The sequence below is a fragment of the Bufo gargarizans genome, chromosome 10, assembly GCF_014858855.1.
Source record: "Bufo gargarizans isolate SCDJY-AF-19 chromosome 10, ASM1485885v1, whole genome shotgun sequence".
NCBI classification, from domain to species: domain Eukaryota; kingdom Metazoa; phylum Chordata; class Amphibia; order Anura; family Bufonidae; genus Bufo; species Bufo gargarizans.
In genome coordinates, this window is record NC_058089.1 from 111857944 (window position 1) to 111885002 (window position 27059).

Sequence of the window (27059 nt, forward strand, 5' to 3'; positions counted from 1 at the left end):
CTATGTACAAGAATACAACTACTATAATACTGCCCCTATGTACAAGAATATAATTACTATATGGCTGCCTCCTATGTCCAAGAATATAACTACTATAATACTGCTCCTATGGACAAGAATATAACTACTATAATACTGCCTCCTATGTACAAGAATATAACTACTATAATACTGCCCCTATGTACAAGAATATAACTACTATAATACTGCCCCTATGTACAAGAATATAATTACTATATGGCTGCCTCCTATGTCCAAGAATATAACTACTATAATACTGCTCCTATGGACAAGAATATAACTACTATAATACTGCCTCCTATGTACAAGAATATAACTACTATAATACTGCTCCTATGTACAAGAATATAACTACTATAATACTGCTCCTATGTACAAGAATATAACTACTATAATACTGCTCCTATGTACAAGAATATAACTACTATAATACTACCTCCTCTGTACAAGAATATAACTACTATAATACTGCTCCTATGGACAAGAATATAACTACTATAATACTGCCTCCTATGGACAAGAATATAACTACTATATAATACTGCCTCCTATGGACAAGAATATAACTACTATAATACTGCTCCTATGGACAAGAATATAACTACTATAATACTGCCTCCTCTGTACAAGAATATAATCAGTGATAATGGCCATAAACTATATGGAAGCATATAAACTACTGACATACCACATGCACCGCAGTGCTTGCAACACTCATGTGCGTATCATTGGTTAACCTCCACAGACACTAGATTAGGTGCTATCAGGGCACATGCGCAACTTGTAGCCTAGTATCCGGGAATGCATTCAATGTCTGATGGTGCACATACACAGAAAACACAGTAGGGGCTCATGTACACTAGTGATGAGCGGCAGGGATCATATTCAAATTTGCGATATTTCGTGAATATTTTGTAGAATATTTGAATATTCAACCTTTTTTTCTTCTTGAAAATCTGCACGGAAATGATCGCATAATATGCGAATATTAGGCGATCAATACAGGCGTGAATCAAAAACGAATATATACTGTAGCACTATAGAACATAGTGCTATATATTCGCATTTCAAGAATATTCGTAATTTTTTTTTTCCCCATCTGAAGTCATGAATCCTCCCTGCTCGAGTTGCTTCACAAGCAACTTAAGCAGGGAGGAATCGTAACTTCAGATGGAAAAAATGACGAATATTCGAAATATTAATATATAGCACTATATAAAAAATATTAGCGAATTCTTGAAGTTGCGATATTCGCGATAAATATTCAAAATTCGAATATTCGCGCTCAACACTAATACGCACGGCCATTGCTGTTTTTGTTGTCTGCAAAACACAATTACCAGCCGTGTGAATTCTGCATTTTGCAGAACGGAATGGCCTCCTCTAGTAGAACAGCCCTATCCTTGTCTGTAATGCGGACAAAATTAGGACATGTTTTATTTTTTGGTGGAATGGACAATGTGGATATACGGACATGGAATGCACACAGTCATTTCTGGGTTTTTTTCTGTAGCCCCATTGAAGTGAATGGTTCAGCATACAGGCCCCAAAAACTGAATGGACATGGGAAAAAAAAATACCTTTGTGTGCATGAGCACTAATGGTGTGATAAAGTGGCCTGTGCTGCCCATACTACTAAGGCTTGAGCGTGTCCGTATGTCAATCCAGGCCTGTGCTCCATAGGACAGAGCTATTGCTTAGTACCCAGAGGTGCTCGCCCTTGTGCGGTTCTATTACCTGGATCGTATTGTTCCTAAGCCAGTTGTTCTGCTGTATAACTAAATATATGTAACTTTAAAATTACAGCATCATTCAAGCTGATGGCCTGTGATTGGCTGAAGCTGACTTGGGACCAGAATTAGCCAGGGATGGAGCAGTGTACTTATGTTAAGAGACACAGATTAGGACTCCAGAGGTTGTCCGCTTTAAAGGGGTATTATCATCTTAATGATCACTGTTAAATCTGTTAATGATTTAACAGTGATCATTTTTCTAAATATATTTCATTAACAAATCCCCACCCCTTAGAAAAAAATAAACCTATACTTACCTGACTTTTGTCTTCCGTCTCCCCTGGTTACAGCCACCGCTCTTCTCAGGAATCGCGGTGGCCGCCCGTGTGCGGACTACTTTTCTTCTCCTGGCCGGCCACGCGCTGTACTGAATGCGCACGCCGAGTCCGCGCATGCGCCCTGGTGACTTCTTCCTGGCAAGTATACTATACTGGCCAGGAAGAAGTCACCAGGGCGCATGCGCGGACTCGGCGTGCACGTTCAGTACAGCGCGCGGCCCGGCAGGGAGAAGACATCAATGAAGATGGAGCCCGCCCTCTGCCGAAACCAGGAAGTGGACGGAGCGCCGGGATCAGGTAAGTATAAAACTGCGTCTTGAGAAAACCCCTTTAAGGCTGGACAGACCCTTTAAGGGCTTCAGGAGACCAATCTGCCGGATAGGCTTTTTTTCAGTTAAGGCTGTAATGGAAGCAACTGAGAAGAAAAGGATCTAATAAACCTTCTATAGTAATTGGCAAATCCTAAAAAGCTCAGCACAACCATGGGATGAGTAGGAAGCTCCACATCATGGGTGGCCTGTACCTTCCATGGAAGATCCACTGGAGGTAATGGTGTACCGTAAAAAGAAGGCACTCTCCACCTCAAGCCCACATTTACCTCAGGCGACTGTTTCTGGGGGACACATCTTGTAGCGGACACCAGGTTACTAGGATGAGGAGGAACCTGTAATATGACACTAGAGTGGGTCCATTTACCTGAGCGAAGTGTTTCTAGGGGACACTTATTGTAGTACACACCAGGTTACTAGAAGGAGGTAGGTCATGTAATATGACTCTACGGTGGGACCATTTACCTCAGGGGAGTGTTTCTGGGGGACACATTGTAATGCACACCAGGTCACTAGGAGGAAGGGGTCCTGTAATATAAACTAGAGTGGACACTTATTATAGAGCACACCAGGTTACTAGGAGGAGTGGAAATCTGTCATATACACTACAGTGGAACCATTTACCTCAGGGGAGTGTTTCTGGGGTACACTTATTGTAGTGCAGACCGGGTTGCTAGGAGACGGGAGGTACTGATCTCGATCTTAGATTCATGGTCATAACTTATTGCAGATGACTGTGTGGATGAAGAATCTAATCCCATAGGGTTACCCATTAGATGTGCAGCAGCAGGTGATTATCTCTCGGAGTAAGCAGGACCTGACATAAGGCTTCACTTCTGGGCTAAGTGACCCTAATTGCCCCAATACAATTGTAACGCCCCAGAGTTGTGTTACTACACTCTTCTACCCGGCTACCATCTCCTAAGAGCCTTTACCTTGTCATCTGATATGATTTTACATGATGTCATTCACAAATGTGCATACACCATGTTAAATACAATTACTGTTGTAGTTTTCCATGTTCACCAGCAGGTGGCAGCAATGGATTGGTAAGGAGTTAGCTACAGTTTAGTATTTCTAAGCTGAAATAGTTCTTTCCAGTGTAGCCCACCTCCTGCTAGGGGTAGTGAAGTACAGACGGCACTCCTCGTTCCAGAGGTCCCGATGCTCGAGTCAGGGAAAGACAGCCCACTTAATACGCAGAAAAGACCGGCACTCGAGTGCAGTTGAAGAAACTGCTTTATTCTGGCATCAAAGGATCAAAGCAGAGAACAAATAGGCGACACGTGTTTCGGCCCTGGTGTGAGCCTTTGTCAAGCATAATACATGTTTGTAAACTAGAAATTTAAATAGTGCGCCGCACCTGACGCAAAAAACGTGGTGAGGTCACATTACCATGACTACCATCATCAACAAATCATTGTGTGCAGGAATTCTTGTCATTGCTGCACCAGGATCAGATATCAGATTGATTACATTATCATAACATGGTTGCAAAGAATTACCACATAGTTAGACACTTTATAAATATAACTGCAACCCCTTTTTTTGGGCATTATATATTAATGACAAAATCAGACATTCAGCTCCATTGAATAAAAAGGAAAAAAGAAAACCAAGGAAGCCGACAGTATGGGACCGCTGAAAGAAACAAAAATAGCATACCTAGAAATTTAAACGAAATTACATATATAAATAGAAGCTGGCTGTAGTCTTTATTTTCTTCTATTTTTTTTCTTCTATTTTTTTTTCTGTGACTATAAAGGAAACAAATATATATATAAAATTTTTTTATATATATATATTTCAAAAGAGAATTTTTTTTTTTTATATTTGTATTTTTCACAAAAATGCATTCAAATCATATTCTCGATTGAGACCTTTAGGCTCCAGAGTCTGCAAAGTATGTATCCAAAAACTCTCAAGTTTTTTAAGCATGAGCACTCTATTGCCACCTCTACGTGCTGGCAACACTTGCTCAATAATTTGAAATCTCAATTGAAATACATTGTGGGAACATCTGTCAAAATGAAGGGGAACCGGCAATAGTAAATTTTTCTTACGTATGGTAGATTTGTGATTGCTAAATCTATCCTTCATTCTGACAGACGTTTCCCCAATGTATATAAGGCCACATGGGCACTTTAACAAGTAAACAACAAAATTGCTGTCGCAAGTAAAAAAAACTTTTATTGGAAACTTTTTCCCAGTATGTGGATGAGAAAGAGTTTCACCTCTAATAACCGCTGAGCAGTGAACACAATGTAGACAGGGAAAAGTTCCCTTTTTTGGAGCGGTTAAAAAAAGTTGACGTGGCATTGCGGTGCCTCCTATGTCTGCCTTTACAATCGTGTCACGAATGTTTTTCGTTCTCTTATAGCAGATCATAGGGACATCACCAAATTCAACAATGTCGGGATAGGCCGTGCGCATAATCCCCCAATGCTTATTAATCACATGACGGAATTTATTTATGAAAGGATGGTATTTCACAATGAAAGGTAGGCGTTTGCCGGCCCTGCTGGACTTTTGAATATTTGGGCTAGTACATTTCTGTAATTCACAATCTAAAAGAGGCCTAGGGTAGCCTCTTGAAGAAAATTTATCAGCCATCTCACTTAATCTAATCTGTCTGACTGGTTCATCTGATACGATCCTCTTTACCCGCTGAAATTGTGAATATGGCAAAGATTTCTTGACAAAAGGTGAATGGTTGCTAGAGAAATGTAACAAACTGTTCTTGTCAGTTTTCTTTGCATACAAATCAGTATGTATCTGATTGTCCTGACCTTTTTGTCCTGCTAGGGGTAGGGTGTGTGTGTGTTAGACGCTCCCCAATATAGGGAACAAAGCCAGGATCTTGTCTCGGTCGAGAAATTGATCAAATCTCCAGCCTGAGCCCTGCAGCCTCAGCTGGATGACAAGCAAGCAGACAATCTGCAGAGTTCCAGGACGACAGCATTCCCTGAGAATATATCTGTGAGTAAAGTCCAGAGACCCAGGACAAGTCATATTCTTCCTCAGCTAGTCAGTCCCCATAAAGCAGAAGATATAAAGAAGTGCAGAAGGAAGACAGATTCCTGCCACAGTTTTAGAGCTACAAAGCAGACGTTCTTTCCTGCAAGCTCCAGATTTATAGAGCAGAGGATTCATTCCTGCCAACCATTGCCAAAGCCTGCTGGGACCTAAGACCAAAGCTGTACATTGCTTGGATGAAAGTTATCTTCAATAAAGACAAGTTTGAACTTCATCTAAAGGTCTGGACATCAATTTCTGCTGCAAAGTCACTCTATTACTCCTACTATCACTACACTCAATTTATTGCAAGTGAGCCAGGAGTCCAGCTGTACCCAGGTAGAAGACACCGTTGACACCATTATCATCTCCATACAGAGACATTATAGGCAATCGCACCACTCTGGCATTCCTAACCTGGGACGTGGGTTATAACATCTTGGGAGGACCCTGTGATAGTACCCTGTGCACGCTGAAATTGGCATCCCGAACAACTAAAAAACATAGACTATCATCTACACCTGACCCAGTAATTTCATAATTTGGCGTCGGTGTGTATGCCCCGTATCCTGCTCATTGCACAATGACCTCTCCTACCCTGCCTTGGAGAACCTTAGAAGACCAATTAACACAGGTTCATCCTCAGTCACACTAGGACAGGAGATGATACTGACTATATAGGGTGACATCACCCCAGGGTTGGACTGGCCCAGTAGAGTACCACAGCATCATCCAGTGGGCCCAGGCTCTGTTACCATAATGGGCCCTAAAGATCCAGATGAAGAAAAAACATTTGTCTGCCTTTGGGGCCAATGAATTGTAACTAGGGTCTATTTCTTTGATTTAAAACATATAAAACTTTATTGATGATAAAAGGGTTGAGCCTCAAGAATAACTTCCTCTGATGGGCCCAAGGAACCACAGTCTGACACTGCATCACCCCCATCACTAGCCGTGTTTCCACTGTCTACAACCTATGTATACACAAGGCACAAGCTACTGTTTCAACTAGACAGGCTGAGAAAGCAATAACACATGAGCCAGGCTAGGGGTAACAGGTCCGCTGGCCTGGATCCCCCCCAGTGTATACACCACTATATACTGTATATTCCAATTCCTGAGCCTGCACTCACTAAACAAATACTGTCCTAAAATGTCCACATAGATTCATATAAACGTTATACAATCTATGACTATCATTATTGCCACTGCCTATACACAGTCATTAGGGAAAGTCTTCCTTATGAGTGTCACCGCCAGATATCTGAGAAGCTCTGACAGACGTTCTTCAGAACCTCTTGCTTGAGGTTCTTTTGTTTTGCTTTCGTTTTGTCATCTCGTTTCCCTCTCTCAGCTGTCATCTCGTTGCACTGATTTCTTCCCTTTAAATCCCCTCCCATACTGCATCACTTTGCGGTTTATACAACTTCCTGGATTGTGCTCACTGCTAGATGCTGCAACTGCTGGTTCCTCAGATAAGTCAGATCTTTATTTGTGTCTTCTAGTTATCTGCAACACCATCCGTGACAACACCCAAAAGAATGTGAAAGAAACAGCTTCAAAATTCCATAAAAGTAAACTTTATTAAGAACTGGACAAATGAAATGTAACTCCTCTTGCTGATTGGTTGTTCCATGTGTAGGAAGCTTCTATGTCAGGATCTACAGCTCTGTGCGATCACCTCCAGACGCTTTCTGGGACTGGATTTTATCTGGAAGGGTCTCAGTCCAGAACTTGTACTTTCTCTCCTTCAGCTTTGAAGACAATTTCAGATTTAGGCTCATCTCTATATAGTGTTCTTCTGTGCCGTACTGCCGCCATGTTGGGAGGTCGGGACTATTGGGTTTCCTACAGTGAACAATGTGGCATTATACGAAATGAGCAGATAATAAGGTGACAGCAGCAAATATGTGGTCATTCTTGTTTAGGATTATGGCCTTACCCAGTCCGAGCAAAGTTTGTCCAGTATTTTAGAACCTTCTTGGTCAGGACTTCCTCTTCAGGGGTTGCAGGTGCTGAGAAAGAGGACATCACTATTACTAACTGACCTACAATTCTCAAACTCCTTCCGAGCCTGATACTAGCCTGATACTATAGTTTGGAGTGGACAGGCATTCATACAGATGGGATCACGGGAGAAGTATCTCTTAATTAAACTCTATTTAATATTGTGGCAAGGTGGTATACTTTTCCCTTTGATTTAACAAGCCACAACCATGTCATTCGCAAGATCTTCCCATTCGCAGGACCATTATAATAGTCTCAACATACAGTTATTGGACTGTACTCACGGTTGAGATGTGCAGGGACTTCTCTGTAATGGCCCGAATGTGGGCACTTACCTCTCCCTATATTCAATGAGCGGGCGGGTGTCCGACATGTGAGTTCGGCGTCTCGTCTTTTCCGCTCTATGCTCCCATTGTTGACTTCACGTGAGATTGGAAGGACGTCTCCTTGCTGCTCTCACGTAGTCTTCTGTAGTGAAAGGTATTGAATATAAATCCACTTACTTTGGATCCTTTACAGTTTTTTGTTGCATGGCCATGCTTATATTTATCCAGGTCGTTAGCAAATGAGCGTATATAAATCCGGACGCGTTTCGAGGTGAATCTCTACCTCTTCCTCAGTGGTTATATTCAAATTGCACAGACCTGGTCTTTTATACTAAGGCTCTGTTGAAGCAAATGAGTGGAATGGATTACTGGATTCAAAGATCGCAAAATCAGGAATATTGCATTTTTTTCTGCATTTTTGATGCATTTTCTTTGTATATATGCGTTTTTTTGCATATAGTTGCTAAATAGGTTGACGATGATAATCTATAGATTTGTTTGTTGTTATGTCGTCCATTTGAGTAATATTGTCATCAAATAGGAAGATATGTCATCAATATTGTCATCAGATGAAAAGGTGTACTCCAGCCAGACCTAAAAGATAACTGATAACTTATCTTCTCACTATACATATGCTTACAACGTCTTTAAATGTCATAAACCATGAATACAAGGGTTTCGCCTTTAGTGATATAGAGGGAGCAAGATGAGAATTGGGTAGGGGCCCCATGTCAAGGGGACATCGCAGTGTAGATAAACAGCCAGACATGCCATCTCCCGTCGGCGAGGGGCACCCCCCATTATAAAAAGCCGAAAATCTCCAAATCTGCATTCAGCCCTGCAGGTAGGAGACTCCCAAATTCATATATCCGTCTAGATTCCATTCTGGACATTTTTTAAATATGATAGCCCCCTCCAGTGTCTATCCACCTTCTCCAATGCCGCAAAAGATGATTTTGTGTAATCCTTGTCGTGGAAATCTTTAAAGTGTTTAGATAATGAATGTTTATCATACCCATTCTTAATATTAGTCATATGTTCTGCTATTCTGACTTTTAATAATCTTTTTGTTCTTCCAATATACTTTTTCTGACAGGGGTACTGGATGATGTAGATGACACTGGAGGAGTTACATGATAAACAATCTTAAATTTCCCAAGAAAAGGAATTTTGTGTAGACTTAATTATGCTAGTCTTGTATTTTTACAGCCTGTACACCTACCACATCTATGAAATCCATTCATATCGGCCCATTTATGTATTGATGTTTTTTTATTAGCATGTTTAACTGAGGGGGCCTCTATTAGGCCTAAATTAGGTGCCTTTGTGAAAGTGCATGACTGGTGATGTAGGTATTAGAGGCCCAACACTCTTGTCTTCCAAAAGATAATGCCAATGTTGTTTTATAATATACAGATTTTATTTGAAATGTGTATTAAATGGTAAAATCAATCTTAATTCAGTTTCTTTTTGTGAATTCTCTTTTTGATCTGTCTCTGAAAATAAAGATTTCCTCTCCATTTTCCTTACAAGATACCCTATTACAACCTGTGGCAAAAAAATATTAAGTCTTCTATAAGAGATACAACGCACATTATTCAAACTTTAGTGGATAGTGGATCATGGGAACATTGGATGTCCAATCCCTGTTTACTGTCATAGACCACAATCAAGGCATATCTGCTATAAGAAGCCAATTAGTAATAGAAGGATCACTTTGCACATCACAGATCGACTATATAGCGGAGGGAATAAATTATATCCTCAATCAGTATTATTTTTATTTTGAGGGAGATTATTACTTACAGAAACAAGGCACCGCCATGGGGACCAGATTCGCCCCCAACTACGCAAATTTATTTTTGGCCCAATGAGAACATTGACATATTACACCCAGGCTCGGGGCTGATCTGGCCCTATGGCGGCGGTATATAGATGATATCATTTTTATTTTGAAAAAAGGAGAAATGGAACTGCGAACATTTTTGGAAGAAATTAATAATAACAATACGTTTTTTTCATCTAATATCAATAAAGAATATACAGAATTTTTAGATATACAGATAATGATAAAAAGAAACAAATATATTGGCAAAAACCAACAAAAAATGGCTTCATATTATTTTCCAGCTGCCATCTTCGTTGTATTAAAAGAAACTGTACAAATGACGAGAAATTCGAGGAAGAAGCTACTAAAATTAAATAACTTTTAAAAAATGAAAACTACCCTGAGAACATTATAAATAATGCATTAGATAAAGTAAGGAAAATGGAGAGGAAATCTTTATTTTCAGAGACAGATCAAAAAGAGAATTCACAAAAAGAAACTGAATTAAGATTGATTTTACCATTTAATACACATTTCAAATAAAATCTGTATATTATAAAACAACATTGGCATTATCTTTTGGAAGACAAGAGTGTTGGGCCTCTAATACCTACATCACCAGTCATCACTTTCACAAAGGCACCTAATTTAGGCCTAAAAGTGGCCCCCTCAGTTAAACATGCTAATAAAAAAACATCAATACATAAAATACATAAATGGGCCGATATGAATGGATTTCATAGATGTGGTAGGTGTACAGGCTGTAAAAATACAACAGTCCCAAAAAAGACTAGCATAATTAAGTCTACACAAAATTCCTTTTCTTGGGAAATTTAAGATTGTTTATCATGTAACTCCTCCAGTGTCATCTACATCATCCAGTACCCCTGTCAGAAACAGTATATTGGAAGAACAAAAAGATTATTAAAAGTCAGAATAGCAGAACATATGACTAATATTAAGAATGGGTATGATAAACATTCATTATCTAAACACTTTAAAGATTTCCACGACAAGGATTACACAAAATCATCTTTTGCGGCATTGGAGAAGGTGGATAGACACTGGAGGGGGGGGCTATCATATTTAAAAAATGTCCAGAATGGAATCTAGACGGATATATGAATTTGGGAGTCTCCTACCTGCAGGGCTGAACGCAGATTTGGAGATTTCCGGCTTTTTATAATGGGGGGTGCCCCTCGCCGACGGGAGATGGCATGTCTGGCTGTTGATCAGCACTGCGATGTCCCCTTGACATGGGGCCCCTACCCAATTCTCATCTTGCTCCCTCTATATCTCTAAAGGCGAAACCTTTGTATTTGTGTTTAATGACATTTAAAGACGTTGAAGCATATGTATAGTGAGAAGATAAGTTATCAGTTATCTTTTAGGTCTGGCTGGAGTACACCTTTTCATCTGATGACAATATTGATGACATATCTTCCTATTTGATGACAATATTACTCAAATGGACGACATAACAACAAACAAATCTATAGATTATCATCGTCAACCTATTTAGCAACTATATGCAAAAAACGGATGTATACAAAGAAAATGCATCAAAAATACAGAAAAAATGCAATGGTCCTGATTTAGCAATCTTTGAATCCAGTTATTCATTTGCTTCAACAGAGCCTTAGTATAAAAGACCAGGTCTGTGCAATTTGAATATAACCACTGAGGAAGAGGTAGAGATTCACCTCGAAACGCGTCCGGTTTTATATACGCTCATTTGCAAACGACCTGGATAAATATAAGCATGGCCATGCAACGAAATACTGTAAAGGATCCAAAGTAAGTGGATTTATATTCAATACCTTTCACTACAGAAGACTACGTGAGAACAACAAGGAGACGTCCTTCCAATCTCACGTGAAGTCGACAATGGGAGCATAGAGTGGAAAAGACGAGACGCCGAACTCACATGTCGGACACCCGCCCGCTCATTGAATATAGGGAGAGGTAAGTGCCCACATTCGGGCCATTACAGAGAAGTCCCTGCACATCTCAACCGTGAGTGCAGTCCAATAACTGTATGTTGAGACTATTATAATGGTCCTGCGAATGGGAAGATCTTGCGAATGACATGGTTGTGGATTGTTGAAACAGGGAAAAGTATACCACCTTGCCACGATATATTTGAATGGTCTCATGAAAGACATAGTTGCAAAGTATTGAACACATCAAGAGGATCCATCTATTCACTAGTTTATTCATCTATTTTGTATATAATTTGAACAGTTATCTTATGAATATCATACTGAGACCAACACTGGCTTCCTGACAGCTCATAAACACTCACTCAAGATAAATATTATCATTTTGATAGCACTTTAACTTCAAGGGGGTTGTCTCACTTCAGCAAATGGCATTTATCATCTAGAGAAAGTTAATACAAGGCACTTACTGATGTACTGTGTATTATCTATATTGCCTCCTTTGCTGGCTGGATTCTTTTTTTTCTATCACATTATACACTGCTCGTTTCCAGGGGTTACGACCACCCTACAATCTAGTAGTGGTGGCCGTGGTTTCGCACTGTTGGAACAGATGATGGCCTCTCTGGGGGGCAGGAATGCAAGAGTATGCCTACACCAAAGCTTTTTCTTATAGTGTGCAAGCACGTCCATTGTTGCTGGATTGCACTGGTGGTCGTAACCCCTGGATACGAGCAGTGTATAATGTGATGGAAAAATGAATCCAGCCAGCAAAGAAGGCAATATGGACAATCACAATACATTAGTTAGTGCCTTGTATTCACTTTCTCTATTGTTTAAAAACATTTTAAAATAGGAATCCAAAGTCGGCTTTGGTACTGGCTGGTACCTTGGTACCAAAGCCCACTTCGGATTCCTATTTTAAAATGTTTTTCAATATGCACTTAGAAATACCAAAGTAGTTCACCAAAGTCTCGTGCCACCTCCGCCAAGAAGAAGTTTAGCCAATACAGTTTAATGCTGTACAGAAACAGCATTAAAACCGAAGTTTCTGAAAGAATCAACTTTGAATCTATGATCCGAAGCTCGATTCTCTCAAGACTACTCTCAGGCCCCCTGCACATCAGTGTGTGAACACATATCAGATCCGCACCAATTTACATGCTGATTTGAGGTGTTTTTTCCCACCGATCTCAACCTTCCATTAAAAAGGGTGAAATTCGCAGCTAAAACCACAAACAAAAAAATTGACATGCCATTTATTTTGAAATCCGCTCAACAGGTCAATTTCCGCATGGAAAAAATCTGCGAAGTGAACATGAGATTTGTGCACTCTCATTCACTTTGCTGGTACTGTAATAGGCGGTGGTTTTTCCGCACAGGAAAAAATGCACATATTTCGCAACGTATCCTGATGGCTTTAAAGGGTAACTGTCATATTTTTATAAAAAATAAAAAAAATTATACAAAAAGCATTATACATAAAGCAATCTTTATTTTCTTCACATACCACTGTTTTCCTTGAGTTTTTTCCTTAGTTACGGCTGTTTAAACATTAAAAATATGAAGACCTTCTCAAGATGGCTCCTCTGCCAGTTCTCTGAGGCCAAAACTGTTTTCCCTCACTTCCCATACACTCTTGCTGTAGCCATCAGCTCCCTGCCAGCCAATTAGATTGAGGAGGCGTGTCTCAGTAATCCACTCTGAAGCCTAAAGCAATGTGAAGGACCGCCCCTCCGTCTATCTGTCTCAGTCAGAGACAGACAAGCCCTAGCAACTGTCTTTTAAGCGAGCAGTGGAAAGGGACAGGGGACATTAAACTGATGGTGTCATATTTGCCTTTCGCCACTTAAAGAGACAATGTACCTAATTAATGTAAAAGTAAGGTTTGCCTAAGGCTACTTTCACACTGGCGTTTTCAATTCTACTATTGAGATCCATCATAGGATCTCAATAGCAGAAGAAAACGCTTGAGTTTTGTCCCCATTCATTGTCAAAGGGGACAGAACTGAATTAAACGAAAAGGGAATGCACCAAAATGCATTCCGTTTTGTTTGGTTGCGCTCCCATCGTGGACAGAATAACAACGCAAGCAGAGTTTCTCTGTCTGCAGTGGGGTGCGGAGAAAACTGACCCGTCCCCCTTTGACTTTCAATAGAGTTTATGACGGATCCGTCATGGCTATAGAAGACATAATACAACCAGATCCGTTCATGACGGATGCAGGCGGTTGTATTATTGTAATAGAAGCATTTTTGCAGATCCATGATGGATCCACAGAAAACGCTAGTGTGAAAGTAGCGTTAAGTTACAGATGTGTCCACGTGATTCCTTCATCCTAGAGCCGGGAGCCACACATACCACTCATGGCCAAAAAGATGTTTACTGTAAGGTCCGAGCCCCCCCTTCCTTTACAAACACATGATACAACTGGTAACAGTAAAAGACTTCTCACCAGCAAAAAATGCACCGTCCCTCAGGAAGGCTCCTCCAAACACAAAGAAGATCTCATCTCCATGATCGCACTTCACAAATGATGGTCTTCCGTGAGCCAGGAAGGATGGTGGGTGCTGAAACTCATAAAAGTAGACGGGAAGCCCAAGATCTAAAGAGACATAAGAAGACCACACGTTATCTGTCCATTTCATGATAATCAAGCAGCCTGTGATGTATACGGAGAACATTGCCGTCCATGTATTATATAGAACGCCATACACTGCCACAGCTCTGGGGGTGCATACAATAACTGCATGAAATGTCACAGGAGCGGACTGAGAGGACCCCGAGACTGGGACTAGTGGTATTACTGTGCACATGGGCTGAACAAGGACCCGTCATCTCTCCTGACATCTCTGTCTAACAAATTGCTTTCCACATAAAATAACATTTCTGGAATTTCTTTACATATAACTGCATGTTGTAACATGTCCCCGGGTGCTAGACGTTTGAGGTGTCAGACACCGTCCAATCAGTGCTGCCAGCGCAGGTACACAGCCTCCAACTAGTGACAAGCTGCCGCCCATTCATTCATAAATCTCTACTGGGAATAAAGAGGAAATCACAACACAGACGGCGAAGAAAAGAAGTTCCAGAATTGTTCTTTTATGGGGAATACAATTTACTAAATCAGACTTGTCATGTTCCTCAGTTCATTCCTGAAATGTCCTTCAGAACTTCCTCAGGTAACAGATGCCCCCGGCCATCCAGATGATGAAACATGATTCATCAGACCAGGCCGCCTTGTTCTTGTAGTGCACCTGGCACCATCTCTTCCCCAGGTAAGTAAAGCACACACACCCGGGCATCCACATGATGTAACATGATTCATCAGACCATGATGAATGGGTATCGATTTCAAGATTTTTAACATTATAGTCAGAGTAGTGTTAGGCAAGCATGCTCGGCACATTGCGGTGTTCAGCCGAACATTGCGTGTGCTTGAGAGCGATGCCCGAGTCTCTTACCCGCACGTTTGTTGGCTGCTACGCAGCCAATAAACATGCAGGGGAGTACCGGCCCTCACTGTAATGCCGTAGCCATGTTGGTTGCTGGCATTACAGTGATTGGCTGGCCTTAATGCGTCATCGGGTGCTATATAGCTCCCGATGACTTGTGGTTTGGCTCAGACTTAGTCAGGGCGAGCTGCAGCAGAAGGGACAGATAGTGTAGGGAGAGTAATTGTGCTTTTTTTAGGGAGTTTTGAGTGTTGAAAGGTGTAAGAGACCCAACAGTCCTTTTAAGGACTATTGTTTTATCTGGCTGCGAAATATATTAGCCCAACTTGCGCTAAATTGTGTGCAATTGTTTGGCGGCAGGTGACAGCAGTAACATTACCTGCGCTACATCTCCTGTATAACGTTAGCCACTGATGAGAGCCGCGACATTACCGGCGCTACATCTCCTGTATAACGTTAGCCACTGATGACAGCAGTGACATTACCTGCGCTACATCTCCTGTATAACGTTAGCCACTGATGAGAGCAGCGACATTACCTGCGCTACATCTCCTGTATAACGTTAGCCACTGATGACAGCAGCGACATTGCCTGCGCTACTTCTGCTGTATAACGTTAGCCTCTGGTGACAGCAGTGACATTACCTGCGCTACATCTCCTGTATAACGTTAGCCACTGATGAGAGCAGCGACATTACCTGCGCTACATCTCCTGTATAACGTTAGCCACTGATGAGAGCAGTGACATTACCTGCGCTACATCTCCTGTATAACTTTAGCCACTGATGAGAGCAGCGACATTACCTGCGCTACTTCTGCTGTATAACGTTAGCCTCTGGTGACAGCAGTGACATTACCTGCGCTACATCTCCTGTATAACGTTAGCCACTGATGAGAGCAGCGACATTACCTGCGCTACATCTCCTGTATAACGTTAGCCACTGATGAGAGCAGCGACATTACCTGCGCTACATCTCCTGTATAACGTTAGCCACTGATGAGAGCAGCGACATTACCTGCGCTACATCTCCTGTATAACGTTAGCCACTGATGAGAGCAGCGACATTACCTGCGCTACATCTCCTGTATAACGTTAGCCACTGATGAGAGCAGCGACATTACCTGCGCTACATCTCCTGTATAACGTTAGCCACTGATGAGAGCAGCGACATTACCTGCACTACATCTTTTGTATAACGTTAGCCGCTGGTGACAGCAGTGACATTACCTGCACTACATCGTCTGTATAACGTTAGCCGCTGGTGACAGCAGTGACATTACCTGCACTACATCTTCTGTATAACGTTAGCCGCTGGTGACAGCAGTGACATTACCTGCGCTACATCTCCTGTATAACGTTAGCCACTGATGAGAGCAGCGACATTACCTGCGCTACATCTCCTGTATAACGTTAGCCACTGATGAGAGCCGCGACATTACCGGCGCTACATCTCCTGTATAACGTTAGCCACTGATGACAGCAGTGACATTACCTGCGCTACATCTCCTGTATAACGTTAGCCACTGATGAGAGCAGCGACATTACCTGCGCTACATCTCCTGTATAACGTTAGCCACTGATGACAGCAGCGACATTACCTGCGCTACTTCTGCTGTATAACGTTAGCCTCTGGTGACAGCAGTGACATTACCTGCGCTACATCTCCTGTATAACGTTAGCCACTGATGAGAGCAGCGACATTACCTGCGCTACATCTCCTGTATAACGTTAGCCACTGATGAGAGCAGTGACATTACCTGCGCTACATCTCCTGTATAACTTTAGCCACTGATGAGAGCAGCGACATTACCTGCGCTACTTCTGCTGTATAACGTTAGCCTCTGGTGACAGCAGTGACATTACCTGCGCTACATCTCCTGTATAACGTTAGCCACTGATGAGAGCAGCGACATTACCTGCGCTACATCTCCTGTATAACGTTAGCCACTGATGAGAGCAGCGACATTACCTGCGCTACATCTCCTGTATAACGTTAGCCACTGATGAGAGCAGCGACATTACCTGCGCTACATCTCCTGTATAACGTTAGCCACTGATGAGAGCAGCGACATTACCTGCGCTACATCTCCTGTATAACGTTAGCCACTGATGAGAGCAGCGACATTACCTGCGCTACATCTCCTGTATAACGTTAGCCACTGATGAGAGCAGCGACATTACCTGCGCTACATCTCCTGTATAACGTTAGCCACTGATGAGAGCAGCGACATTACCTGCACTACATCTCCTGTATAACATTAGCTGCTGGTGACAGCAGCGACATTACCTGCGCTACATCTCCTGTATAACGTTAGCCACTGATGAGAGCAGCGACATTACCTGCGCTACATCTCCTGTATAACGTTAGCCACTGATGAGAGCAGCGACATTACCTGCACTACATCTCCTGTATAACGTTAGCTGCTGGTGACAGCAGCGACATTACCTGCGCTACATCTCCTGTATAACGTTAGCCGCTGGTGACAGCAGCGACATTACCTGCGCTACATCTCCTGTATAACGTTAGCCGCTGGTGACAGCAGTGACATTACCTGCGCTATATCTCCTGTATAACGTTAGCTGCTGGTGACAGCATTGACATTGCCTGCGCTATATCTCCTGTATAACGTTAGCCACTGATGAGAGCAGCGACATTACCTGCGCTACATCTCCTGTAAAACGTTAGCTGCTGGTGACAGCAGTGACATTACCTGTGCTATATCTCCTGTATAACGTTAGCTGCTGGTGACAGCAGCGACATTACCTGCGCTACATCTCCTGTATAACGTTAGCCGCTGGTGACAGCAGCGACATTACCTGAGCTACATCTCCTGTATAACGTTTGGGCATCCTAAATATCAGTGACATTCAGTTTAATTTATTTGCGCATACACTTACAAACCCTGCGTTACAGTTATGGCCGGACTGAGGGGCGTAACCTTAGGGGAGGGCATCATGACGGGGGTTTGGTTTCGGGAGACCCCAGTTAGTAGGTTAGGTGGAGTTTAGAGTGGATGGGAGAAGGAATTGGTAAAAGAGGGGGATTGGGTGGTTTAAGCGTAGGGGTGTGGTTAAGGGGTTAAATAGGGAAGCTGAGAGGAGAACGAGGGCCATTTTGTGCGATCTTGGAAAAGAGCTCCCGCCCACCCTCCCCTTTTATTTAGGGGTTTGGGGGTTGAGGTTTAGGGGGTAATGGGGCAGGTGGGGTTGTTTAGGTGTCACGGTGGGTGTGGCGGGGGGAGGTCCTTGAAGTTGGTCAGATTCACAGAGGAGGATGCTGGGAGGGCTCCATGGTTGGGGCTGGACTCCCAGTGGTGATTTAAAAAGGGCCATTCAGTGGTGCTTCTGAGCTGGAGGGCAACGGCTGGAGGCAAGATGGTTTACCCAGTGGGGTATTTGCAGTTTGAATGGGGGCTTGGGGGCTTCAAGGACCTCCCCTCGGGGGGGGGGGGGATTTGTTATTTATTATATGTTATGTTTATATGTTAATAAAAGACGGCTGCTGTGGCCGATTTATTCCAAGCCCGGTGTCTGTGTGTCATTTTGGGGCAGGTTAGAGATGAGATATGGGTTGAGGTAGGTTACGGGGATTGGAGGGTAAAGAATGGGGAAGGCTTAGGGGTCGGACGGCAAATAACCAATACCACCGTCATGTACATGTGACATACTTGCAAGCATATATACCATTTAATATGCAGAAGGCGAGCAGTAAGGGACGGGAAAGTGGCAGTGCTGCTGATGGTGCACGCAGAGGACCGTGGCCCTGGGCGCAGTGAAACTGTGCCTGCAGCCAGAGCACAAGAAACACACTCATCCACGATACCTAGCTTCATGTTCCAGTTTGCAGGGCGGCACGGGACACCACTCTCGAAGTCAGACCAGTGTGACCAGGTGGTCGGTTGGATTGCAGCAGATAATGATTCCAATCGGTTAAGCACCACCCTCTCTTCCACAAAGTCTAGTCTCAGTAGCCAAGAGTCTGGTCAACAGAATCCTCACCCTGATCCTCCTTCCTCCCACCATGGAGAGTCTTGCAAAACATGTGATCTCACACGTGGATATTCCGAGGAGCTTTTTTCATCGTCATTCCTTGATTTGGGACTTTCACCAAGCCCGCTTGGAGAGGGACATGAGGAGATCGTGTGCACTGATGCCCAAACTCTTGAGCATCCACAGTCACAAGAAGATGACGGTGGGGAACGGCAATTAGTGTCTCAAGAGGTTGATGATGAGGATGAGACATAGTTGTCAATAAGTGAGGTTATTGTACTTGTTAGATCAAAAAGTCAGGAAGATGACCAGAGTGAGGAAGTGGAAGAGGAGGTGGTGGACAATGAAATCACTGACCCAACCTGGGAAGGTGGCAAGCCGAGTGAGGACAGCAGTACAGAGGGGGAGGGATCAGCAGAACCGCAACAGGCTGGAAGAGGCAGTGGGATGTCAAAATGGAGAAAGCGGGCCACACCAAACAGGCCCGCAACTGTTCCCCGGAGCACCCCCTTGCGGTAATCTCTCTTGCCAAGGGGTAGGTGTTCCGCAGTCTGGCGCTTTTTTGAAGAAAGTGCAGACGATAGAAGAATTGTCATTTGCAAACTGTGCCATACCAATATGAGCAGGGGCGCGAACACTAGAAACCTCACCACCACCAGCATAATCCGCCACATGGCATCAAAGCACCCTAATAGGTGGGCCAAACGCCTGGGTCCACAATCAGTATCTGCTGGTCACACCACTGCCTCCTCGTCCCCTGTGTTACGTACTAGCCAATCCCCTGTCTTAGATGCACTTTGACCTTCGCAAGCACCATTAGCTAGCACATCCACTTCTGTGTCCCAGCGCAGTGTACAGATGTCCATACCCCAGGCCTTTAAACAAAAGCGCAAATACCCAGCCAACCACCCACAGGCCATAGCACTAAATGCGCACCTTTCCAATTTGCTGCCCTGGAAATGTTGTCATTTAGGCTTCTGTACACTGAGGCAGTCCCCAGCCGCCACTATTTTTTCTGGTGTGCCGTCCCCGCCAACATGTGTCCGGTAACATCACCCGTGCTGAAATTAATATGTTTAGGTGAAAAACAGCATACTGCCGCAGAGCTGTGGCAGGGGATAAGGGACCAGACTGAGCTGTGGCTCTCGCTACTCAGCCTAGTACCAGGCATGGTTGTGTCCGATAATTGCCTCAACTTGGTGGCGGCTTTGGAGCTCGACAAGCTCACACACATACCATGCCTAACCCACGTGTTCAACTTAGTGGTTCAGTGGTTTCTCAAAGCCTACCCCAATTTGCCTGAGCTACTGGTGAAGGTACGCTGCATGTGTGCCCATTTTGGAAAGTCATCTACAGCTGCCGCTTGTCTGGCAACACTGCAGCAGCGCTTGCAATTGCCAGCTCACCAACTGTTGTACGACTTGAGCACATGATGGAACTCCACGTTCAACATGTTGGCCAGGCTTTGTGAGCAGCAGAGGGCAGTAGTGGAATAACAGCTGCAACATGGTTGTCGCCTTTCCAGTCAGCATCCGCTCTTCACAAGCGAGCAGTGGGCATGGATGTCTGACCTCTGTGAGGTTTTACGCAACTTTGAGGAATCAACACAGATGGTGAGCGGCAATGCCGCTATTTTCTGCGTGACCATCCCACTTCTGTGTCTACTGAAACACTCACTGCTCACAATGAAGGCGGATGCTTTGCATGTGCAAGAGGTGGAAATGGGGGAAGACAGTACACAGGGTGATAGCCAGACCACCCTCCGTTCGTCTTCTAAGCGCGAATTGGATGATGATGAGGAGGACGAGGAGCAGAAGATGGTTGCCACCACTACAGAGGGTAGTACCCACAGCAGGTTTATTCCATCTGTTCAGCGTGGATGGGCCGAAGAGGATGAGAAGATTGAGAGTCATCCTTCTGATCAGGACAGCGAAGTCTTGTCTGTTGGGACTCTGTCACACACGGCTGACTTTATGTTATGCTGCCTTTCCCGTGACCCACGCGTTATACGCATTTTGGCCAACACGATTACTGGTTGTTTACCCTTCTCGACCCCCACTACAAAGAGGACTTCTCATTTCTCATTCCTGTGGTGGAGAGGACTAGCAAAATGGTGCAATACCAGAAGGTCCTTGTGGAAAAATTGCTCCAAAAATTTCCAGCTGACAACGCTGGCAGCAGATTACGTAGTTCCTTGGGAAACCGAAGAGGGGACACGAGGGGAACACACAGCAGTTCTAATAGAGGCAAGGCAACACTCTCCAAGGCCTGGGACAGTTTCATGACACCCCGCCAGCACGCTCAACCTGATGCGCGGCCTAATGTCACAAGGAGAGAAAAGTTTTGGAAGATGGTGAAGCAGTACGTAGTAGACCGTGTCAGCGTCCTCAATGATCCCTCTGTGCCTTACAACTTCTGGGTGTCCAAGTTGGACACGTGGCTCGAACTGGCGCTCTACACCTTGGAGGTGCTGGCCTGCACCGCTGCCAGCGTTTTGTCAGAGCGGGTATTTAGTGCTGTTGGGGGCATAATAACTGGTAAGCGCATCCACCTGTCAACTGAAAATGCTGACAGGTTGACTTATAAAAATGAACTGGATTGCCCCTGACTTCTCTACTCCACCAGAGGAAAGCGGCTAAACATAAAGGCACTTTAAATTTGGCTTTTATGGTGTATTAAATACACTGCATTCCCATGCACCCCTTCCACCACAAAAAAAGGTTCAATCTTCCTTTTCTCATCCTTCTCCTCCTCCATCATAGCAACATGCTTATTAGGCTGCCCTCGCTACTAATGTTTTAGAGGGTCAGCTCAGCACCAGACCCTCACCCCTAATGTTTTAGAGGGTCACTAGCAGGCCCTCACCCATAATGTTTTAGAGGGTCAGCTCAGCAGCAGACCCTCACCCCTAATGTTTTAGATGGTCAGCTCAGCAGCAGGCCCTCGCCCCTAATTTTTTAGATAGTCGGATCAGCAGCATGCCCTTACCCCTAATGTTTTAGATGGTCAGCTCAGCAGCAGACCCTCACCCCGAATTTTTTAGATGGTCAGCTCAGAAGAAGACCCTCACCCCTGATTTTTTAGATGGTCAGATCATCAGCAGACCCTCGCCCAATGTTTTAGAGGGTCATCAGCAGGCCCTTGCTCCTAATATTTTTGAGTATCACTAGCAGGCCAGCAATCATATTTTTTTAAGGCTGTGTATGATGCCCTCCTTTATGTGTAATAAAGGGTGTATTGGAGTGCCGGTTCCTTGCAATTTTTGGCAGCCCTATCACTTAGTGCATAGGCTTTATGAGTGTAGGAGTCCCACTACCTGAACAATTGTACCACAATGTGAATGAGGCCCTCCTTTACGTGATATACAGGGTGTATCGGAGTGCCTCTATCTTTTTTGGCAGTACTTGCACTTTACATACAAATAAATATACAGGAAAGAATGTTTCCTAACAATTTGTCCTTTAAAATGTTATCTTCGGTTTTGTGCGTATTATTGTCTGTAAACGTGGCGTACTACTCGGACAACATCATTACCAGCAGCGACCTGGGAGTCCAAGATGCATCCAAGCATCCTCCCCATGCTGTTCCCGAACCATTTCAGTGGTGTTTCAATCAATTTCCGACCTTTTTCTATTAACCAGGCACCCTCCCCTCTTCAGAGCAGGGGGTGCTTGGTTTAATGCTCGGGTTCTCCTATTGACTTCCATTGTGCTTGGGTGCTCTGCTGAGCACCCGAGCATTCCAAAGTGTTCTACTTGAGCACCCGAGCACTTTGGTGCTCAGGGCCGTCTTTAACAAGGGGCAAAAGGGGCAGCTGCCTCTTGAGCCCTGCTAGCCACTTCCCTGGGTGTCAGGCTGTCAGCTACACAGGGGGTGCTGCCATGCCATGCCTGCCGGCACTCCAGGCAGCGAACTGTGAGAGCTGTGATTCTCTGGGACCTTAGATGACATCATCACCATGTGACCAGTAACCTAGCAATATTACTGGTCACATGGCTATGAGGTAATCAAGGTCCTTTAGTTTCTACCAGGAGTGTTGGTGTAGAAGTTTGCCTTAACTGTGGAGCTTTTTTTGTGTGAAGATTACATCAGAACAAAGTGACAGGGGCTGTTATGCTAATATACTGTAAACTACTGTATAGTGGGGTGCTGTATAGTGTGGGGGCCTGTATACTGTGGGGGGCTGTATACTGTATACTGTGGGTGCTGTATATTGTGGAGTGCTATACTGCTGTACTGTATACTGTGGGGGGCTGTATACTGCATACTGTGGGTGCTGTATATTGTGGAGTGCTATACTGCTGTACCGTATAGTGTGGGGGGCTGTATAGTGTGGGGTGCTGTATCATGTAAAGTTTAGGGTGCTATATACGGTGAGGTGCTATACTGCTCTACTGTATACTGTGAGGTGTTGTATACTGTGGGCTGCTATACTTCTCTACTATATACTGTGGGGTACTGTATACTGTGGGGTGCGATACTGCTCTACTATATACTGTGGGGTACTGTATACTGTGTGGTACTGTATACTGTGTGGTGCTGTATACTATAGGGTGCTATACTGCTGACTGTGGGTTGTTGTATACCATAGGGGCTATACTGCATACTGTGGGGTGCTGGGGTGCACTGTAACACTAGGGTGAGCCGAGCCCTGGTCTCCTTCCTGCAAAGCGGTGCCCAGTTCCAGCCTGAGCCTAGCTTACCAGAACACTGATCCTGAGCCGCTGGAGTCTTCCGAACTGGAAGTATTTACAGTCATTCACTGTGTGGATTTTTTTTGTGTGTGTTGTGGTGGAGGGCGTGATTGCCTGCTAAGGTGTGGGAAGGCGGGATCCAGGGGGCCCAAGTACATTTTTGTCCAGGGTCCAATCAATATTAAAGACGGCCCTGTTGGTGCTCGATCAACACTAGGTCAGAGGAGTCACATGAGCGCACGATGCAATTGTACTTGCATAGGGTATTTTGGGCATAATAGGGGACCAAGGCCTACTACTTCTACATATCAGCTACTATGTGAATGGACTGTACCTCGATAGTATTTTGCAATCTCAAGAGCCGGTATAACAAACTTCTGATCACCACACAAGTCCAAGAAGCGATCACGAATCTTCAGTGGATCAGTGATGTCACCAATATACTCGTCAACAACGAATGGGATGACGTCAGGACTCAGATCCTGGAAAATGGACATTAACCACAATGAAAACTAATCGGATAATAAGACGAAGAACTTAGAGGACATAAGCTCATCTCACCGATATAGCATCTTGGACCTTCTGGATCATTGTCTCCCTTGTCATTCCTTCTGTTATCCCTGTTATACCAAATAGCTAAATGAAAAGATAATAAGAATATTACCATCACTCCACCCAAATAATAAACCTTCTCCGGCTCATGAATTTTCCATTTTTCTTAGTCTGCACAATATTTTTTTTTTATTAGAGCAGCGTTTTGTGCTCCAGAGCTGCTCATCCTCTAACTGAGGCAGTAAACATCCAATATGATCCCAAATGAACGGCAGGTCAAACGATCACCTGGTCATCACCCTGCATACACTGTACTGCATGTGCTCAGTGGTAACCACACGGCCCTCTAGACTTACAGCTGAAGGTGGACATAACTGAATGGGGCCCCCACTGTACGTGTTCAGGACATGAAAAACTTTTGCCAAATTTATCCTTGGCTGCTGTTGTAATGCTAGTATCCCATATGCGGTAGGTTCTATGCCGAGACGGCCTGCCGGAGCTCTCTGGATCCAGATTTGGCAGACGGTACCGGAATGCCCACTTTAAATACAATGCCGAGAATTTTCCAGATCTCTTCTAGACCCCATTATAGTTGATGTTCTCTGCTGTATCTCTTACTACATATGTAAAACTAGCCTAAGGGGAGCGCTGTCATTCTTTAGCTTTGCTCATACCTTTGGAAGTTCCCAGCCGAACTCCTGGTTATTAATTCCAATGAGAAGCGGGACCTTGTTTCCTTCCTTGTTAGCCATCATCTGCTTTACTGGTTTAGGTAGAAAAACCCCGTCCACTGATCCAGGAAAAGCTGTCACGCCCTGCAGAGACAGACAGCACATGAGACACCGACCTGCAGTAGGTGCATCAGTGGGTATGTGCACTGAGACCTGGGACAAAGAAAGTCTATGGGACTGTCAGTGACAGCCGAGCACTGCACGTGGCCATCTCGATCAGTCCCACAGTCTTTATATGACGTGGTAGGGCACCTGTGTGACCAACACTTCATCCAGACTTTTCTTCATGGTGATGCAGTAAGAAGGACTGGGAGGTTTAGGACTCCGAGTATAATGCTTGGTATGGGGCCCCCAACCTTCTGACATTTATCACTTATCCTGTGGGTGGATGTTATGTATCAATTATAGAAGATGCCTCTTTGAGAGTTTCCCATGGAGTAATATTGTGGGATGACAACACCTACCATTGCTTTGGTGATAGCGAGAAACTCCTCTTCTGATTTCTTCTTCAGACAGTCGGCTAAGGAGGCGAGATCACAGCCTGATATGTTCGCTACTAACTGCAGAGGAAAACAGATATAATATTCAGATATTGTATATATTTATTTCTGGACCGGTTGTGGTTCTTACTCCCCCAGAGGTGCTAAAACCGCCGGACAGGAACAGGAGGTGCAAAACTGGGAATCGTGAAGGTTGTGGAGGTCGTTCAGCCTCCAATTATTAGAAGCAATATTATCTCAGATTGAATAAAAAAAAAAATATCATCAGATACCATTCCCAGAGAAAGAGTGGGGGGGGGGGGGGGTGGACTAGTATCTGTAGTATCCACAAAGTGGTAGTTGTAGTATCTATCCAGTAGTAAAAGACACTGTATCTAGTACTCAGTAGTATATAGTAGTTGTAGTATCTATCTGCTGGTAGAAGTATCTATTAGTAGTAGTAGTATATAATAATAGTTCAGGAAGTCTAGGAAGAGCCTGTGCGGAGGATGGGAGTTATAGTTGACCTGATGAAATGTTATGTCACAGTGTATTCCCTCAGGCCATTGCTCCCTGGGGATCAGTGTAGTGGAAATATAGTATGAAGAATGAGGCCAGAAGTAAAATGTTTTTTTTTTTTTACTAACTACAACGTAGAACAGAACTTCAAATACATCCAATAGCAGCAGAATGTAAGTGCAATCTTCTGGCACTAGTACTGAGGATGAAAGCAGGTTGGTTGGCTGCAGTTTACCACTACTTCTGCACTGACCTAATAGTAGTCTGCGTGATGGGTGTTTTAGCCGTAGTCCCTCACCTTACGAAAGTGTGTTCGATGTTCACTTTGCTGTCTGTCTATCTTCTCAAGGATTCACTTGAGTCTATAGTTCTTTGATCTCTCTGGATAACCTGTAACAGGAGCAGGAGCACAAGCCTGTGCTTCCTCTCCACTATGATTCTCAACAGGAAATCCCCCTTCTGAAAGGCAGCAAGACCAGTCCACTCCTACCAAGTAGAGATGTCCGGTTCATGAATGAATCATTATTTTAAATCGATTCTTTTCACTGAACTGGAGGAGTCGATTTATCTGACTGAGCTGATCCGTTTGAAACAGCTCAGTCAGACTCAGTACATAGCAGAGACTGTAGCAGCAGGTCTTGTGTAATATGATCCCTATAAGGCCCTGGAATGAGGTTAGGACCAGAGACAACCCATTCCTCCCCAGATGGACGAATGGAAGTCTCTGTCTCTAGAAAGCAGAAAGAAAATCTATAAACCGCACCTCCAAGATTTACCAAAACACAGACACAATAAGATCCACAGTGAACTTGTCAATTTAACCCACGAGTTGCCAGTCTCTCCGATCTACTGGTACTTGCCATGGGAACGTCCGTGACACCATGTAGGGGACACAGCAAACATGTGGAAGAAGGTGATATGGTCAGATGGCTTTTTGGCCTAAATGCAAAACGCTATGTGTGGCAAAAAACTAACACTGAACATCACCCTGAACGCACAATACACATCGTGAAACATAGTGGTGGTAGCATCATGCTCTAGGGATGCTTTTCTTCAGCAGGGAAAGGGAAGCTGGTCAGAGTTGATGGGAAGATGGATGGAG

At 43.9% G+C, this 27059-nt stretch overlaps 1 protein-coding gene across 2 annotated transcripts in view; it reads right to left on the reverse strand.

The window, feature by feature from the left end:
• Nucleotides 1-7000: 7000 nt before the first annotated feature.
• LOC122920150 (fatty acyl-CoA hydrolase precursor, medium chain-like) overlaps nucleotides 7001-27059 on the reverse strand; it is a 64083-nt gene continuing 44024 nt past the window's right edge. For both annotated transcript variants that reach the window (XM_044269373.1, XM_044269374.1), the window contains 7 exons: nucleotides 25424-25519; nucleotides 24903-25043; nucleotides 24238-24312; nucleotides 24011-24158; nucleotides 13993-14142; nucleotides 7379-7451; nucleotides 7001-7284 (listed from right to left, as the gene is read on the reverse strand). In XM_044269373.1, coding sequence (XP_044125308.1) covers nucleotides 7098-7284; nucleotides 7379-7451; nucleotides 13993-14142; nucleotides 24011-24158; nucleotides 24238-24312; nucleotides 24903-25043; nucleotides 25424-25519 — 870 coding nt within the window. In that variant the 3' untranslated portion in view covers nucleotides 7001-7097. The remainder of the gene's footprint in view (nucleotides 7285-7378; nucleotides 7452-13992; nucleotides 14143-24010; nucleotides 24159-24237; nucleotides 24313-24902; nucleotides 25044-25423; nucleotides 25520-27059) is intronic.